The sequence below is a fragment of the Citrus clementina genome, unplaced genomic scaffold, assembly GCF_000493195.1.
Source record: "Citrus clementina cultivar Clemenules unplaced genomic scaffold, Citrus_clementina_v1.0 scaffold_3, whole genome shotgun sequence".
Classification (NCBI taxonomy): domain Eukaryota; kingdom Viridiplantae; phylum Streptophyta; class Magnoliopsida; order Sapindales; family Rutaceae; genus Citrus; species Citrus x clementina.
In genome coordinates this window covers 50,566,619-50,583,707 of record NW_006262339.1, presented here as the reverse complement: position 1 = coordinate 50,583,707, position 17,089 = coordinate 50,566,619, and the positions used below count along the sequence as shown (strand labels likewise).

At 33.5% G+C, this 17,089-nt stretch overlaps 2 protein-coding genes across 4 annotated transcripts; one reads left to right on the top strand and one right to left on the bottom strand.

The window, feature by feature from the left end:
- Positions 1-920: 920 nt before the first annotated feature.
- On the top strand, positions 921-2,419 carry LOC18048884 (phospholipase A(1) DAD1, chloroplastic). Its single transcript, XM_024189288.1, has one exon. The coding sequence runs from the start codon at positions 1,038-1,040 to the stop codon at positions 2,298-2,300; it is 1,263 nt and encodes a 420-aa protein (XP_024045056.1). The 5' UTR covers positions 921-1,037; the 3' UTR covers positions 2,301-2,419.
- Positions 2,420-7,849: 5,430 nt separating this feature from the next.
- LOC18048883 (protein VASCULAR ASSOCIATED DEATH 1, chloroplastic) lies at positions 7,850-15,416 on the bottom strand. 3 transcript variants are annotated; one of them, XM_024188459.1, is made up of 18 exons: positions 14,946-15,416; positions 14,687-14,746; positions 14,536-14,586; positions 14,223-14,288; positions 14,034-14,129; positions 13,795-13,896; positions 13,260-13,363; positions 13,001-13,170; positions 11,529-11,569; positions 11,320-11,407; positions 11,101-11,187; positions 10,911-10,965; positions 10,240-10,306; positions 9,593-9,692; positions 9,029-9,090; positions 8,864-8,927; positions 8,453-8,757; positions 7,850-8,301 (listed from the first exon to the last, which is right to left on the bottom strand). In XM_024188459.1, exons 1-18 carry the CDS (start codon positions 15,123-15,125, stop codon positions 8,050-8,052), a joined length of 1,950 nt encoding a protein of 649 aa, XP_024044227.1. In that variant the 5' UTR covers positions 15,126-15,416; the 3' UTR covers positions 7,850-8,049. The 3 variants fall into 3 exon arrangements, with proteins under 3 accessions (XP_024044227.1, XP_024044228.1, XP_006445432.1); XM_024188460.1 differs by having other exon boundaries at positions 8,453-8,754; positions 14,946-15,415; XM_006445369.2 differs by having other exon boundaries at positions 8,453-8,754; positions 8,885-8,927; positions 14,946-15,415.
- Between the last annotated feature and the right edge of the window lie 1,673 nt (positions 15,417-17,089).

Here is a 17,089-nt window from a genome sequence, read left to right as displayed (position 1 = left end):
TAAGATCCCAGATCAGAAAAACTATTACACTATAAATTAAAAGTTTTAAGTTTAAGCGCTTTAAGTTTTAAACCTTTAAAACCCCACAGTTTTAAAATTTTTCCTAATTTTTCCCTCACTTTAAGATCTCATACTAGAAAACTACTAATATATAGAGCGAGCTTTCAATTAGCAATATTTAATCATATTAAAATTAGACACAAGTTAAAAGATTGTAAATTTTATATTAAAATTTACGTCCTTTTATTTTTAACTTGTCCTTGATTTTAATAGAAAAATTGATAGTTAATTTCTCACTATTTGAATTATCATAGACCACTTACCCTTTATTGTTTTTATAATATCTAATAACTTTTGGCAAAAAAATTATTGAGTATGATGAAAATTAACAGTCTCCCACTTCAATGTGGTTCCAAGATCTTGATTGAAAAATTATTCTGTACGTATATATAAATCTTAATTTGTTTTTCGAGTTCCTGACAGAGAAGTAGGGCTTTGCAGCGGAGACTCCTCTCGAAAGTGAACTTTTTGGCTTGGGCCACGATCGAATTGCGAAAAAGTACTAGAAATCAGTACCACCCAACTCATGAAATTCACGTGCTAGAAACGCGTTGCTGCTTGGTCGGAAAGACAAGTTTGTCATTTTCACAAGATGAATGTTTTCAAAATTTTCCTCAACCTAGTTTTGATTTGAGTGTCATTTTGCTTTGACTCATTTAATCATCATACATAAAAGGAAAATCATTGTGGGTCCGCTAGCCGTTTCTCTATTCTTTCACCCGTATCTATCATCATTCATCACATCATTAGTTATATTTACCCACCCCACCCCCGCCCCGCCGTATAATCTTTTTGCATGAGCTGCCGTCCACTCTTCCTCTATAAAATAAATAATATGCACACAGCTAGTTGTCGCAGTCAGTCTCATTCGAGTGAAGTGAAAAAAGAAAAACCCCCTAGTATTTATTTATTTATTTATACTCTACACACATAATAAATAAAACTATCAAACACTAATTAGCTCTCCAATAATCAATATGAAGCTTGCTAGGTTCTGCACTTCACCTACTGATCGTTTAAAGCAAAATGAAATTGTAGTCACTCAAATGTACCGTGCCAGTGCCACCACCAGTGCTTCTGTGAAGCTCAACTCTAAGTTGTCGTGGAACTCGCTCGCATATGACTCAGCTGCGAAACTCGGCAATAATTGGATGGAAATTCAAGGAAGTAACAACTGGGAAGGTTTACTTGATCCGCTTGATCAAAACTTACGAAGTGAGCTTCTACGTTACGGTCAGTTCGTTGAAGCGACTTATCGTTGTTTCGATTTTGATCCATCTTCTCCAACTTATGCCACGTGTAAATACCCCAGAAACTCTTTCCTAACGAGGTCGGGTATAGCGGAAACTGGTTACCGGATGACCAAGCATTTGCGTGCCACTTGCGGGGTTCACCTGCCACGTTGGCTTGATAGGGCCCCAAGCTGGATGTCGACTCAGTCTAGCTGGATTGGTTACGTGGCTGTCTGTCAGGACAAGAAAGAGATTGCAAGACTCGGGAGACGTGACGTGGTCATTGCTTACAGGGGGACTGCTACTTGCCTTGAGTGGCTTGAGAATTTACGTGCTACCTTGACAGCTTGTTGGCCTCCCGATGACGTTGCTACGAGTGTCCATCTTCGTCCCAGTACTCCCATGGTGCAGACTGGGTTCTTCAGCCTCTACACTTCCAGCACCGACACGTGTCCTAGTCTACAAGAAATGGTGAGAGAGGAGATCAAGAGAGTTCTCGATTTGTACGGTGATGAGCCACTCAGTATTACGATCACAGGTCACAGCCTCGGGGCTGCTCTCGCTACCTTAACAGCTTACGATATTAACTCAACCTTTAACAATGCACCAATGGTGACTGTCATTTCCTTCGGTGGGCCACGTGTAGGAAACAGAAGCTTTAGATGCCAGCTGGAGAAAAGTGGGACCAAAATTCTACGTATAGTAAACTCAGATGACCTCATCACTAAGGTACCTGGCTTCGTGATCGACGACTATGACGTGGCGAACAAGCAGGCAGTTAACGTGGCAGCTCTTCCAAGCTGGCTGCAAAAGCGCGTGCAGAACACGCATTGGGTCTATGCTGACGTTGGAAAAGAGCTGAGACTTAGCAGTAGAGATTCCCCGTTCCTCAGCAAGGTGAATGTCGCCACGTGTCACGATCTCAGTACGTATCTCCACTTGGTTAAAGGTTTTGTGAGTTCCACCTGTCCGTTTAAAGCCACCGCAAGGAAGCTGGGCAGCATCTGAATTTTCCTTTTTATTTTTCTTTTGGGATTGTAAATATCACAAGGAAGAGAAATTCTACAACACCTACGATATATACAACCAATTGATGTATGTATGATATGTGTAGTTGAATTTAATATAACCACCACATGTATGATGATTTTTTAAAATAAATATACACATATTATAATATTATTTACTTATTGTATAACTAACATGGTACTTATGATATATTCTAAAATTTCTCCACAATGAGTGCTTAGTGGCTGGATAAATACATAATATTGGATTATTTTCAGTCCATTCCCATGTTTTGATCACTTTAAGATTGGAACAGAAAGAGCCTGGTTCTCACATGAGACTCACCATTTAGTCTCAAAGTAAATGAACAAATGATCACATGAAGGGCCATGGGGTAAATGATTTACGATAACTCAAATAATTAATTTTTATTGGTTTGATAATAATAACAATAATTAATTAGAAAATATATTATAAAATGGTATAATAAAATAAATTATTTTATAAGAAATTTAAATAATTATTTATTAAATTATAACTGATAAAAGAATTACATTATTATATTTCATTAAAAAAATACTTTATAAAAATAACTATGATTTAAATCTTTACATTTTACAATAAAAAAATATTAATTATGATCATTTAACTACTTTAAGAATTATAAAATATCAAATAACTGCCATCATTTTGCTACTATAACTTTGTAAAATCTTTCATTTAATTACTTTTTCGTTAATATTGTTGGTTGACTAGTTAGTTAATTGGTAAAATAAACAAATAGAAGTATCAAATAATAGAAATAAAAATTATTATTCTGCTCTTAAATAATGATGATTTTATAGATGAACTTTAATTTTTTTTATAAATAAATTGTGTTTTTTTAACAAAATAATCAGGAGTATTTTTGTAATTCGTTACTTTTGTAGTTACAATAAATTCAGGGTTATTCTTAAATTTATGATTGAAACTATTATTTAACAATTTAAGGGCATAATAAGGATGGGCACGATTTGATTCGATTCGATTCAGATAGAGATTGAGCAGAATCTATTAAAATCGGTTATTTTATAGAAAGAATCGAATAAGAACCAAATACAATAAATAACCAAACATGAACCGATCCGTTCAATTCCGTTCTTTTTTTCCTGTTTTGGGTATATTAAGCTTATTTTGAATTTTTAAATTTTTAGCTCATTGGGCCCATTAATTGAATAATTTTTCTTAGCAATTAGTTTATCATAATTTCATTATAAGTACTAACAATAAACATAAAGTATTCAAAACACATTTATTACTACTATCTTACTAACTACTACTAACAAAATATGAAATATTAAAATTTAAGAATACAAATGTAGACTCCAATGCTCCATCTAAATAAACATAAAGTTGTAAAGACAAATAAAAATAACAACCGTGTGTGAGCATGTCCATTGTAATCATTTTGCATAACCAATGAACATATAATGCATTTCATGTTTTAGTAAAATTACAAAAACATCTCGATTATTCAGCTTGGTTATTCGGTTCAATTGAGTGAACCGAAAATCGAACTGATATTTTGGTTTTTTTTCTTATAAATTAGATATTCATATATTTATAAGATTTAAAACTAGTCCAAACCCGAACGGAACCACTAGTTCGGTTCGGTTTTTCCTATACCTCGGTTTTTTTACCCAGTGCTAAGGCGTAATATAAAATTTTTTCTATTATTGACATCTCTATTTGTGTATTTTACTATAAAGGGTAAAATTAGGGATGAACAAATTCAGATACATATAAGATTCGGATCAATCCAATTGGACTTCGAATTGTTCGAATTAGTAAAAAAGTTATCCAAATGCAATCCAAACTCAAAACCAATCGGAATCCAATCCAAACATATTCGATCGGATGAATAGTTCAGATTAATTCGGATCATAAAATTAATATTTTACTAGTCAACTAACTGTTTTAACTAAAAAATATAAAATTGAAGTTTTTTACTAAGTTATAATAGAAAAATAATAAAAAACAATATTTCTTATACCTATTTAATATTTTATAATTTTTAAACCAGTGAAACAATAATAACACTTTTATCTATTTATAATGGGGCTTTTGTGTCCTTACATGCTCAGCACAAGGCTCATTCAAAGTTAATATAACATTCAGTGGCTGTTGGTCCGCAGAGTAATGGCTTTTAGTTACTTTAGCATCTCCATTAATACGCCCTCAAAATCAACATGATTAATTTTTCTGGAAAATTTTTCATCATTTGGGATCTCGATTCTTTCAACAACACGTGTTTAGGAAACGATGCATTAAAATTTCAGGCAATCCCTTGGACGGGAATATTATATACGAAATTATGTTTAATGAGACATTCACACTCTTCTCATATTGTACGTTATGTGTAGGGACGGAACAATGCTTTGTAACTTTTTAAAAAGAAAGGTAAAAAAAGTAAAATGTTTTCAAATGAACATTGAACTTTTTGAAGCTTTGACAACCCTATTCTAATGTAGAATTTCAGTTTTGGGGAACTTTTCAGAGTATATTGTTGTATTTCTTTTCTTCTAATGTTCATAATTTTTTACTTGAACTTCAAATTTTAAGTTACAAAAAATTCTTCTTTCAAAAAAAAAAGTAACCAAAACTTCTAATTTATGATGTATTTTGTCAGTTCCAAAACTAAAATGATAGTTCCGCCACTGACTATAGGATAGTAAGATGATAAAGAAAAAATAATAATAATCACAATAATTTTAAATAGAATTATTTCATATATATATATATATATAGAGAGAGAGAGAGAGAGAGAGAGAGAGAGAGAGAGTTGATTGGACTAGCTCCATTTGTTTTGCTGGTTCCTAAATAACACATTTTCTTTTTTGTGCCGGAACACAATAGTGTTTTAATGGACGGATTTGGAGAATGAATCAAAGGAAGGAAAAGAGAACAAAGAAGTGGAATGTTTTACATCGCAGCTGCTGAGAAGGAACCTCTGGCTTCACCTATTATGAAGCGAGCACCCTCATTTATTTCGTGTGGACATTGTCTTAAACTATATGGTTTAGTAATTGATTAAAATGACTATATAATTAAATGGTTAACAGCATGTCCACATATATAAAAAAACAGGGTTATATTTTGCCTGTCCTCGTATGTTTCAACAAATTTTTGCTCATACCCTAATATTTCAACAACTATCAGCGCACATCCTAATCAACAAAGTTCGCAGTTAAATTTGACAGAACAAGGGTAAAAATGAAAATGATGGTTTGCTCACATGATCCCTAACTGAAACCTGAAGCCCACAATAGAATTTCAATTTTATAACGAAATGCTATCATTTTATGCTCATCCAAATCAAAATGCAGACAAGTACACTCACCTCACCAGATCTACCAAAACTCATATTCCATGCCTCATCAAATTTATTTTTGTTTCAGTTTCATCCACCATCACCATCGTCAGTTCGTGACCGCCGAGTACAACTACTAACATCTATGCCCCCATGCCATAAAGCATCACCACACCGCTAGTTGCTCATGCAACAACCACAACACAAAGCCGATTGATTGATTTGAGTATAATTTTACTTGGTCAATGTTGTAATTGGAATTGATGGCGAAATATAAATTAATTTTAAAATTGATTAGCTGATTTGCTAGTTTTTGGGCATTCCAGCATAATGGATAAAATGATTTGGTGAATTTGATTAGCTATTTCGTTTGGAAAATTGGACAATTAGTTTGGTGCATAAGGCTTGGAAGATAAAAGACACGCGGCCAATCCAATCAAATAATCCAATAAAATTTCTTTTCACTTGCTGCAAGTAAAGAAGAAAAACTTGTAACAGACACACACTTCTCAGCTGTACCTTCATATTTCAGTAACAACATTGAAATAAAGACAAATAAATCTTTTACTCAAATAACTGATAATTCCGTCAAAGTTAACAATAAAATTTACTAATTAGGGTATGCAGTGATAGTTGTTGAAACATTAAGATTGGGGCCAAAGTTTCTTGAAAGTTGAAATATATGGGGGCAGGCGAAAAAATAATCCAATAAAAATATGATACTTCAATTTTTGACTTTGTAGTGCGGAGCAGTTTGCTAATAAAAGTCGGCAGAAACAGAGGGAATTGTTTGACTGACATACGGCGTGGCTAGGACCTCGGACTCGGAGCGCGTAGGCACGTGCGTGATCTTCTTTAAGGTTGAGCAGAAAGAGCACTTTTGATGGATCACGCAGCCCACTACGACCACAAGTACAAACCGGAAGGCGGCTCTTAAAGTCTTAGTATGCAGAATTTAAAACAATGTGAAACATGCAACAATAAATAATAACATGGTCCTGCGACGGTGAGTCTGTAACCTCTCCTGTTTGAATTTTGAAGAACGTGGTTACGAATTCGTCAATGCACCTTTAAACGACCCTCCGTCCCACTATCACTTCTTTGCTTCAATCATTTTCAGAATCATTTCAAAGTGCCAAAAAATGCCGCTGCATTAAAGCCCAAATTGATCAAAACGATAGCCGATAGGTCTTAGAACACACACTGCATCGAATTGCCGTTTCCGTTAGGACACCGGGATTCTGCCAATTATTCAAGGAAAACTGTAATGTTGCGTTTACTTTCTGGATTAAGAAATCGAAATCCAGAATCGAAATCATTGACAATGTTTACTTCGCAAAATAGAACCGGAAATCAGAATCAAAATTGTAGGTCCACCACAATTTAGGAATAAGGAATTTCTAAAATAACTATTTTACCCTCCATAAAAATTAAAATACCCATATTGTCCTCATTTATTTAATATATTATTTTAATTAATTCATATATTATTATTATAATTAATTAGTTAATATACTATTATAATAACTATTAATATAATCATTACTATTAATTAATATATTTGTTAAAAATATATCAATAATTATAGTTTTTGAATAAATAATCACAATAATTAATATATTTTTACAATAATAAATAATATAATTAATTAGTATATTATAATTAATTAATTAAAATTTTAACAATTAATATATTATTGACAATAATTAATAATAATAATAAATTTTAAATAAATATTTACTATAATTAAAATATAAAATAATAATTATGATAATAATTCATTAATTACTTTTTAGTAATTTGTTATAATCTAACGCATTTCGATTCTGATTCCAAAATAAAATAAATACACCAATGGAATTCCAATCCATTTCAATTTCGATTCCTTTAAGTCAAGAAAACCACTTATTCTTATTCTCATTTCTTATTTTCCATTCCAACTTATTCCAATTACTAACAAATAAATGAAGCATAAAAGTTTGGGTTACGTGAAGCCACTCAAGCCCACTGATTCTCGTGCCTATGGATAAGATTTTTGCACCCATTTGACTCGTTGGCTTTGAAATTTTACCTTTCATTTTTGAAAATTGGATTGAAGAAATTGAAGCTCTCCCATCTCACTCAAAATTAAAGCAATGTAACTAACCATTCTCGAATGTCAAGTTGAGATCCCCATTAAAATTATTCATAAAACTACCGATAACCAAATTAACCTTGCGGCTAATTATCACTATTATTATTGTTCATTCCTTTTTTTTTCAGTCAAACTTTTAATTACATATCACTAAATGAAACACAGCTTCACCCCTAAACAGAAGGAAACGAAGAATGTGAGAGAGAGATTTACAATCAGAAACTATATCGGTATACAATCTACACAAAGGATAAAAGGGGGAAAGATTATTCACGCTTATGAAGTTGCTCTATGTCTTTCAGTTGAGCTCTCAACACTGCATGCTCATGCCACATCCTCTCCAGCCGAGCTTCAACCATAAGCATCTCATCTTTAAGGTAATGCATCCGCCTCTCCAACCAAGGAATGGATTCAGCCGATCTTTGTCCTAGTCCTACTCCTACCCCAGCACCCATGTAATCCGGTGGAGAAGCCATGTGAACATGTTGGGGTCTATTTAATAGCACAAGTATGCTCACCTGAAAAATAAAATAAATAAACAACAAATTCTACTGTATAATTCCTGCCTTACACGACAAAAGGAAGCCAATCATTGACATCATTCATCTCACTGCCATTTCATTTTTCATAATTAACATTTTTGGAATTTTCTTATTCAAAATTACATACCTGCATCAGGAAGATCACGGCAAAAGCAATTACTAGGATCAATGAAACCCCGCTCTGGCGTTTCACAAATGAACAGCATTTTGTCATGGATTCTCTTAGCAAAGATGCTATGGCTGCACTGTCGACCAAATTTCCTTGCAAGAGATTGCCAACACTTTGGCTGGCATCCAATGAATCTGTAATTGGTAATGTCCTTATTCGGTGATCTGCATTGCATAACCTTTCTGAAGTTTCCCCAGTATTCACTACCCTTTCAGAATGGACATCATCGTTCTGAACTGTACTATAAGCAGGACCTCCCTCTGCTTCAAGCCAGTGGAAATACAATTAATTAAAGTCCTTAATACAAATACGCTACACTACCCATGTAACAAATTTCGTTCGCCCAAAAAAAAAAAAGTGTCTAAATACCACTATCTACCACAATCCAACCTTCCGGCTTTTCAAGGTTCTTCTGCTTCAACACATCATGGGCCTGAAAGAAGAGGTAATATTGATATTGTTTAACAATGTCCAAGTAAAGATGAACTGCAAATTCAAAAAAAAAAAAAAAGAAGAAGAAGAAGATAGTAATACCATGCCTATCCACATTGCATAAACATCTCGACATTCTTCCAGAGTAGACTGCACTATTTTTCCTGTAACCACAAATACCAACTAGAAGTAAATCCTAGTTTCAAGCTTCAAGGAAATGCACTGAACCATCTATTTTAGCAAGCAGGCAAACCAATATTCAGCAAGCCACAGCTACCTCCCGGCGCCCCAAAAAAAAAAAAAAAAAAAAAAAATCTAAAGTACATTTCCCTGATTGCAAATCTCAACAAGTTATTAAATAATTTGCTCAATTATTTACACTATGTCATACACATTAGAAAAATAAACAAATCAACATAACTATTTCACAATCATTACTTTCAGATATGAAAGTAGCTGTTGCCTTTCTTGTAATGAATCTAACTCATCAGACGGAAGCAATTCTATGGAAGTACACTGTGTCAAGAGTTGCAAGTCAAATCACAGTGCACTGTGAGAAAAGGAGGAAGCATAACATTCCAACGTAATTCAGATGAGCACAGCATCACACGTGCAACAGAACACGACAAGTAGGTGATATTAACAAATGAATAAGCAGTGGCAAACCTTTCCAGACAGTTTTCTTAGAAAATGCCACATTTACATATACCCGCAGAATGCAACCTTCTTTAGATCCACCATCATCTCTCATTACGTCCCAAAGACCCTAATACATGGAAGATGAGGCCACATTCATTGACAAAATCTAGTCGAATTCAGAGATCTTAAACTTGAAAGGAGAATTTTCAAAACAAAACAATCACGATGGCACTTTCAGAGAGTCACAAAGACGATGCTAGTCAGAAATTTAAGCTGCATAAAATATCGTTTATGCTGCATACCATTTGAAAAAGCACAAGCTTTCTTTCCCTGAAATCCATATATAATTTTTATTTGCATAATTATATATTAATTGAATACAAAAAATAACTATTCAAAAAAGTCTAACAATACAAAAAATGCACGGATGTTTGACACCAAACTTCAACTTAGTGGATATGTTCAGTCCCAAATATACTTTTGATTTCTTGAGACATTGGTTCTATAATCTACAAAATAAACATCAAAATTATATTCTAAGCATGCTGGAAATAATTAAAGTTCATTTTAGATATGCCTCTATGAGAAAATAATCTCCATATGGTGCGACATTGATTTCTTGCGATGTATTTTAAGCATGATGGAAATAATTGAAGTTTCATTTGAGACATTACCTCTACGCGAAAATAATCTCCATAAGGTACGTCATGGACTTCTTGAGATGTCTCAATAACCAAATGACTGGGGAAAAAAGTCAGAATGTCAAAAGAATAAAAAACCAGTAACAAATCACCATCGTATATGACAAAAAGTATCTAGGATCAATTATTCTTGAAAATTTTAAGAAAATCAGAGATAATTAGGGGGTCACAACAAACAATAACAAACAGATCAGAAAAAGAAAAATTGGTGGAAAGAGAAAGAGAGAGTATGAAACTTTAGCTTTAAACTTAGCAAGGCTTCAGAGAGTTCAAAGACCGTGTATTATAATTTCTTCAATCCTGAAGCAATTTATGTTTATCTTTATTCAGATAACAATACAATAATGAGGAAACATGTCTTCAATTTTGGGAACACCAGGAAGAGATTCTACGTCCCAAAAGAAGGGAGTTGAATCTCATTGCGATTCCCAGTGGAAATAGAAAACAATAACAACTATGAAAAAAAGCTTTTCACAGAGAGAGACAAGTCCTCAGTGTACTCTACAGGGAAAAAAACAACATCACCCTATACGAATATACAAAAATGACATAAAATTGATGTCTTTCAAGTATATAAAGTTTATTATTAATATTGTTTTAAATAGCTGAGGCAAAATAATGTCAGAACACACATATGAATATACCTGTTTCTGTAGACTCGAAATTTCTGAGTCTCCTTGCAGCTACCAAATTTAGCACCTTATTGAAACACAAAAACTCTGTACTAATCAATACTGGAAGCAAAAAGAGTGTAACCTCTATAGACCATCTACCAATCCTTCATTCATAATAAAAATATAAAGAGATAAAATTAAAGAAAATATAAATCCATACCAAAATATACTTTTATTGGATGTTGAAATGACAAGTCACGGGAATACCCAAATTCATAATGTCGGTGCCACGAGGTGCACTTAAATTCTGAGATAAAAACAGGCGAGCAAAAGAATTGCAAAGTATAAAATTAACCTTAATTAATATAAAAATTCAATGAAGATCGAACCTAAAATATGCCCTTAGGAAATAATAATTTAATAATTCAGAGCAGATTACCTTTATCTCCACATTTTCTATGAAACGATTCGATAAAATTAACAGTGTCATCTGAGAAAAACAAACTGTAAAAATCCTCTACCTTCATCTGCAGTCCATTCAAGAAAAGAAAATCAAGTCTCCACCTTCCAATATTAATTTAAAATTATAGGATACTGTAAAACTTAGTACATGGCTACATGCATGATAATAGGAAAACATGACACTACCTGAAAATTGGTTTCTGCAACCTTTGTGTAACATTCTGGTACTGCATGTCAAACAGAGCCAGTTCAGATTAATAAGATGTAATAGAAGTGCCTGCCATCTTAAAGCAATTTGTGCAGAGTGATAAATGCAAGAAAGATAAAACAACTAAAACTGGCATGTTTGAGGGTTTGTTTGGCACATCATATTACATGGGACTACATTGCATTAGCAATGCAGTCCCATGTTTTCCTGTTCACATTATGGTGTATTAAGATACACCATAGTGTGAATAGTTCCGCATTAAATAAACCCGGGGGAGGGAGTGGGATTTGTGTAATAGGCACTGTTTACATTTGCTTTTTTTTTTAAAAAAAAATTTCTTTAATTAAAATAATGAATATAAATACAAATATATAATATTAAAAACTCAAATATATCTTAAAGTATTAGTTTAATATAAATATTAAAATAAAAATATATATAATACAATCCATATTACACCAAACATAGTATTGCATTACAGCTTAATACAATATAATGCAATACGGCTAATTCAATACAATACAATGAGTACACTCAACAGGACCCAAACCCTATACCATATGGCATGATATATACAATTATTTCCAAGCCCATAACAGAAACTACTTCAGTATGCTTTACAAATTTGTTAATGCCACCTTCAATGTCCAATCCTTTCCTACATTAGAATGTCAATCATAACACAGAGAAACCATGATAAAGAGCCCTTTTTTCTCCATTTTGGGTAAAGGGTTATCAAACATCTCACTTTGGCATCTATGAAGACTCAAAAACTCCATGTGTAGGTGTCACCTTTAACCACCCATTACTAGTTTCTTCATCAACAGATTCCCGCAATTCATCTCAAGTACTAAACAACTTCTATTAATTCAATTTTAGTCCATTGAATGGTGATCAGTTTACAAACCTTAAAAAGTCTTGCTCAAAATTCTAAAGACTTAAAAGTTCATAAGTTCTCATAATTTCAACCAAAAGCAGGCTGGATAACTGATCAGTAATGGTCCAATGTCAATAGGCAATCACATAGGAACTAAAAAGCGATGAAGATCTTCACATGACCCATCTTCTAACAAAGCTCCTACATTAGCTGCTAAACAGTAGTGAACAAGGTTTGAATCAAATAATACACAGGCTCTCACAGAAAAGATCATCTTAAAATCCCAACAATTTAGCCTACCCCCAATTACCAAACAACCATCAAAATGGACCCTGCACCCATCATCTAGTTTGTCAATTCTAGCGTACATCAACAAGTTTCCAGAAGCCACTACAACTAAAACTTCAACACCCAAAAGACCTAATATTAACACCCTGCACCACTTAATCTAGAGTTGGCTAACACCATGGTGCAACACAAACTTCGAAAATTAAAAATAAAACAAACAAACTTTGAAAATTAAAAATAAAACAAAGGTACCAAAACAAGATATAGCAGTGTTAGTTGACTAACTCTTAGGCGCATCAGAATTCTCTATGTTCCATGACGAAGTCTTTATTGGATGCAAAGAGTCAGTATCTAAAACCGGTTCAAAATCCTGTTCCACATTATCATCTTGCATTTCCACAGGCGTCATTTCAACATTAGCAGGAAGCTTAGAGTCACTTGAGAGATCCTCTTCCCTGTATCAGAATTCCAATACAATAAGGAGGAGATTTAACAGGATCATCAAAACCAAAATAAATAACTTTATTTCAGCTTATAAAAGTACCTTATAATGGAATCTGATTTGGCGATGGGATCTGCAGAGCAGCAATTGACCTTTTCAATTACAACAGGTCCATTCTGTGGGCTGCTAGTTTCAGATGATGAATCCTGAAATATGATCACCAAGAAAAGAAAATTCAACTTAGTGAATAGTGATTCTCAATGTTCTACAGCACATGATATAACAAAAAGTGCTGTGCAAAATGTATCCATTGCCTGGAATCAATCATGAAGTACATTAAATATATACTTATTCCTTTATTACAACACAAACTCAGAATTTTCAAAGATCATTAATATAGTTGCACAATATAATTTCTATACTAAGATTTACTTAACAGAGCATGTCATTTTAGATGTGACATACATTATTCACTGCCTATCATCATATTGTGTACCATAAAACAGCCAGAAAACTATAGCAATAACAAAAGGAAATGGTATGAATCACCAACAGGCTGGTGTGGGGTAGGATTTCTCTCAAAGAACACCTCCAATAATTTCAAAACTCACACAGCCAATTATATTCCGTCAACTACCTGCTGTTCTGCACTTGCTAGGGAACCACTGCCATGCTGTAACCATCCATCAGTAATGAGCTTGAATGCTTCATCCCGGGACAGAAATGATGCAAAGAAGTACTGCCAGATCAATAAGTGGGTTTAGATTTTGCAGCTGTTAGCGAAATTTGGAGGTAAGCAAGCAATATTGAGGACAGAAACTTATAAGACATTTCCGAAAGAAATCAATATAGCACAAAAGGTAATGGTAAGAGTACCTTCTTCCCTGCAGCAAAAATTTCTATTGCATTAGGGAAGATGCCAGCTGTCTTCGCTCTTCGTACGGCTGTAACTTCATAGAATGGGATAATTTTCTGAAGCATAAACTCATTAGAAATTGCAAAACACGATTGATACTGCAACGTTGAATTGCAACTAGCAACATAACACTGAAACTTTGAAGTTACCTTTGTCTCAAATCCAAATATGTTGGAATAAAAGCAAATAAAATGGACAAACAGGTACATATGGCCCTACAAAAAGATAATAATTTGTAAGAATCAGGAAAGATGGCCAATTAGACATTACAACCAAGTTAAAAAAAAAAAAAAAATGAAAGAGTGTGACAGGCCAAAAATGATGGGAAAGAATTCCAAATGCCATCTCTGTACAAGAGGAGGAAGGTGGCATGACCACCTAAAAAATCACAGCACTGTAAAGTAACTATGAAGAAATGTAAAAAAATTCAGACGCAGAAGCTATTTTAAATAACAACATTACCTGAAGAAGGATACTCTCCTGGAATGCACAATTAAAATCTTGAACAAGCACCTAAATTTTAAAAAAAGAAGTTAAAAATTTAAACATGTTTTAGGAAATTAAACTGTAAGGAGAGCATGTTTTTCTGTTGACAGGAAAAACTATCACTCACTTCCTCAGATGGGAGACGAAACAGTTGCCGATACTCTTCACTTCTTAGCGTCACCGAAGACTGTAAAATAAAACAGCATATAAGATATGCATAATGTCAGTGAATAATCAAAATACTTTCAGGATAATAAAGAGGGCTTGTTCAAGAAAGAGAGAGATCTACCATCTAGTTTAACTGAGTTGATAATTTCATTTTCTTGAATATCAGCAGGTAACACAGAATATAATTCAAACAAATTAAATCACAAAGCTAACTATACCTGAACTTCAACGTCCCCGTTAGGGATTGGAGAAGTACTGAACTGGACATTGCGATCGGGTGGGTCGGCAGCGCACGAGACATTGGCAGACGACGTCGCTTCAGAGGTTGATCGTGAGGAAGACGGGTCCGTAGGTCCACATAAGTTGATCCTCTCTGTGCTCGCAGACACCAGTGCCATGGCGGCAATTTAACAGAGAGAGAAAAAAGATCTAGACCCTCTTTTTTTCTTTCCGAATACAGAATTTTGGACGATTTGTTGAAAGAGACAGGAAGGGATCTCCGAAGAAAGCAACACGCCGTGAACAAACGAACTGGTTGGTTTCGGCAACGGACAAAATAGAGGCACCGTCGGTTTGAGTCCAGTTTCAGTCAATTCATTGCCAAGGAACTGAAATGTTGACTTTTTTACACGTGGCCTTTTTGCTGAGCGGATAAAACTATCAACGGTCGACGGGTCACTTTTGCGTATTTCCTTCGCATTGCGCTGCGTTTGTTGGTGTGAGTGTGGGACCCAACCTTAGTCTGGCTCTGGTTGTGAAGTCAAGTCGGTTTTCCCAAACGGACGGCCCAGATTTTCCAGAACCTAACAAGGTCCGACTTTGGGCCGATCTTGGGTTATGTTCATGAACGCCTCGGACTATTCCAAAGATTTTCAATTGAATCTTTAGATTCTCGGCGACGGTCATACTTCCCTCTTTTGGACCATGGCCTGTGCAAGTATTTATTTATTTTTTTCATCGTTTCCGCTAATCACTATTATTCTAATGGTTTAGTTCACTGAATAATGCTTTTCACACTCCTTTAATATTCATATAACACCCTTTTTTCTTAATTATAATTTTATTATCACTGAAATTATATAAAAGATAAATTTAAATTTAAATAAACTAAAATATCCTTGTAAATCAAGAACCACTTGTCAAGAAATTTTAAAACCCAATATCTTGTAAGTAAAAATATCAAATAAATAATAAATAAAAAACAGATGGAAAATAAAACTAATCACACAATACAAGAATTTAAGTGAAAAACTCATATACTAGAGAAAAACCACGGCTGTCAAGGACAACAAGAGAAAATTCATTATATAAAAGTCATTATAATCATTCCATTATTTTTTCTCTCACCTAAAATTCCAATAACACGCAATCTCTCAATAAACTTACCGTTTCTCTCACACTAGAAATTGTCTACTTAAAGATAATAGATGTATTATACAAATAAGTGAACCTAACCTCCTTATATATAGTGATTATTTCTTGTAAGAGAAATATTTATTTTCTTCTATTAAATGTATTTCTCCTTGAATAAATCAAATTTCAAAAGGGAAATTGCTCCTTAAGGTACAAACAATTAGAGATGTTCTTTGTCTGATATAAATTTCTAGCCTCTCCCAAAGTTCTTTTGCCGACGAAATTTTTCATACATTCACTATAACATTCTTTGCTAGATATAATCGTATAGCACTTGCTGCTCTTTTATCCAATATCATATAACAATATGCATGCATATTAATAAAATATTAATAATACATCATCTCATTTATGTTGCAACTTATAATAAAATCAAGAACTCCACTAACTTAGCATATAAAAGAGGACTCTAAAATCCCATATAAGTCACATGTTCCTAAGAAACTTTTAGAGTAGGCTTTAATAAGTGGATCATCCAATATGAGTTCAGTAGGTATATATCAAACTGATACGTAAGATTGAGTAATTTTCTCTCCTATAAATAAATATGTAATATCAATGTGCTTGGAGCATGAGGAACTCCTAATATTATGAGACAAAGAAATTGTCGTAGAAATATCATAATATATATTCAGTAACCTTAGTACAAACATCACAAAGTCCAGCCTCGCAATAAAATTTTTCATCTTTAATGCTTGACGTTTAGCTTCAAAACATGCTATGCATTTTGCCTTTATTGTTGAAGAAGTTGTAATTGTATGCTTGGCACTTCTCCATAACATAACTTCTCTTTCTATCATAAAAAAGTAACTAAATATCTAAGCACTTTCTTTACAGTCTCTCGGTATTCAAAACTCGGATTGCTCAAGTATCTCTTACGCATTCAAAAAGCAATAAGGCATGTACAAAATTGAGCATACATCAAGCTATCCATAACTGAAGCATATGG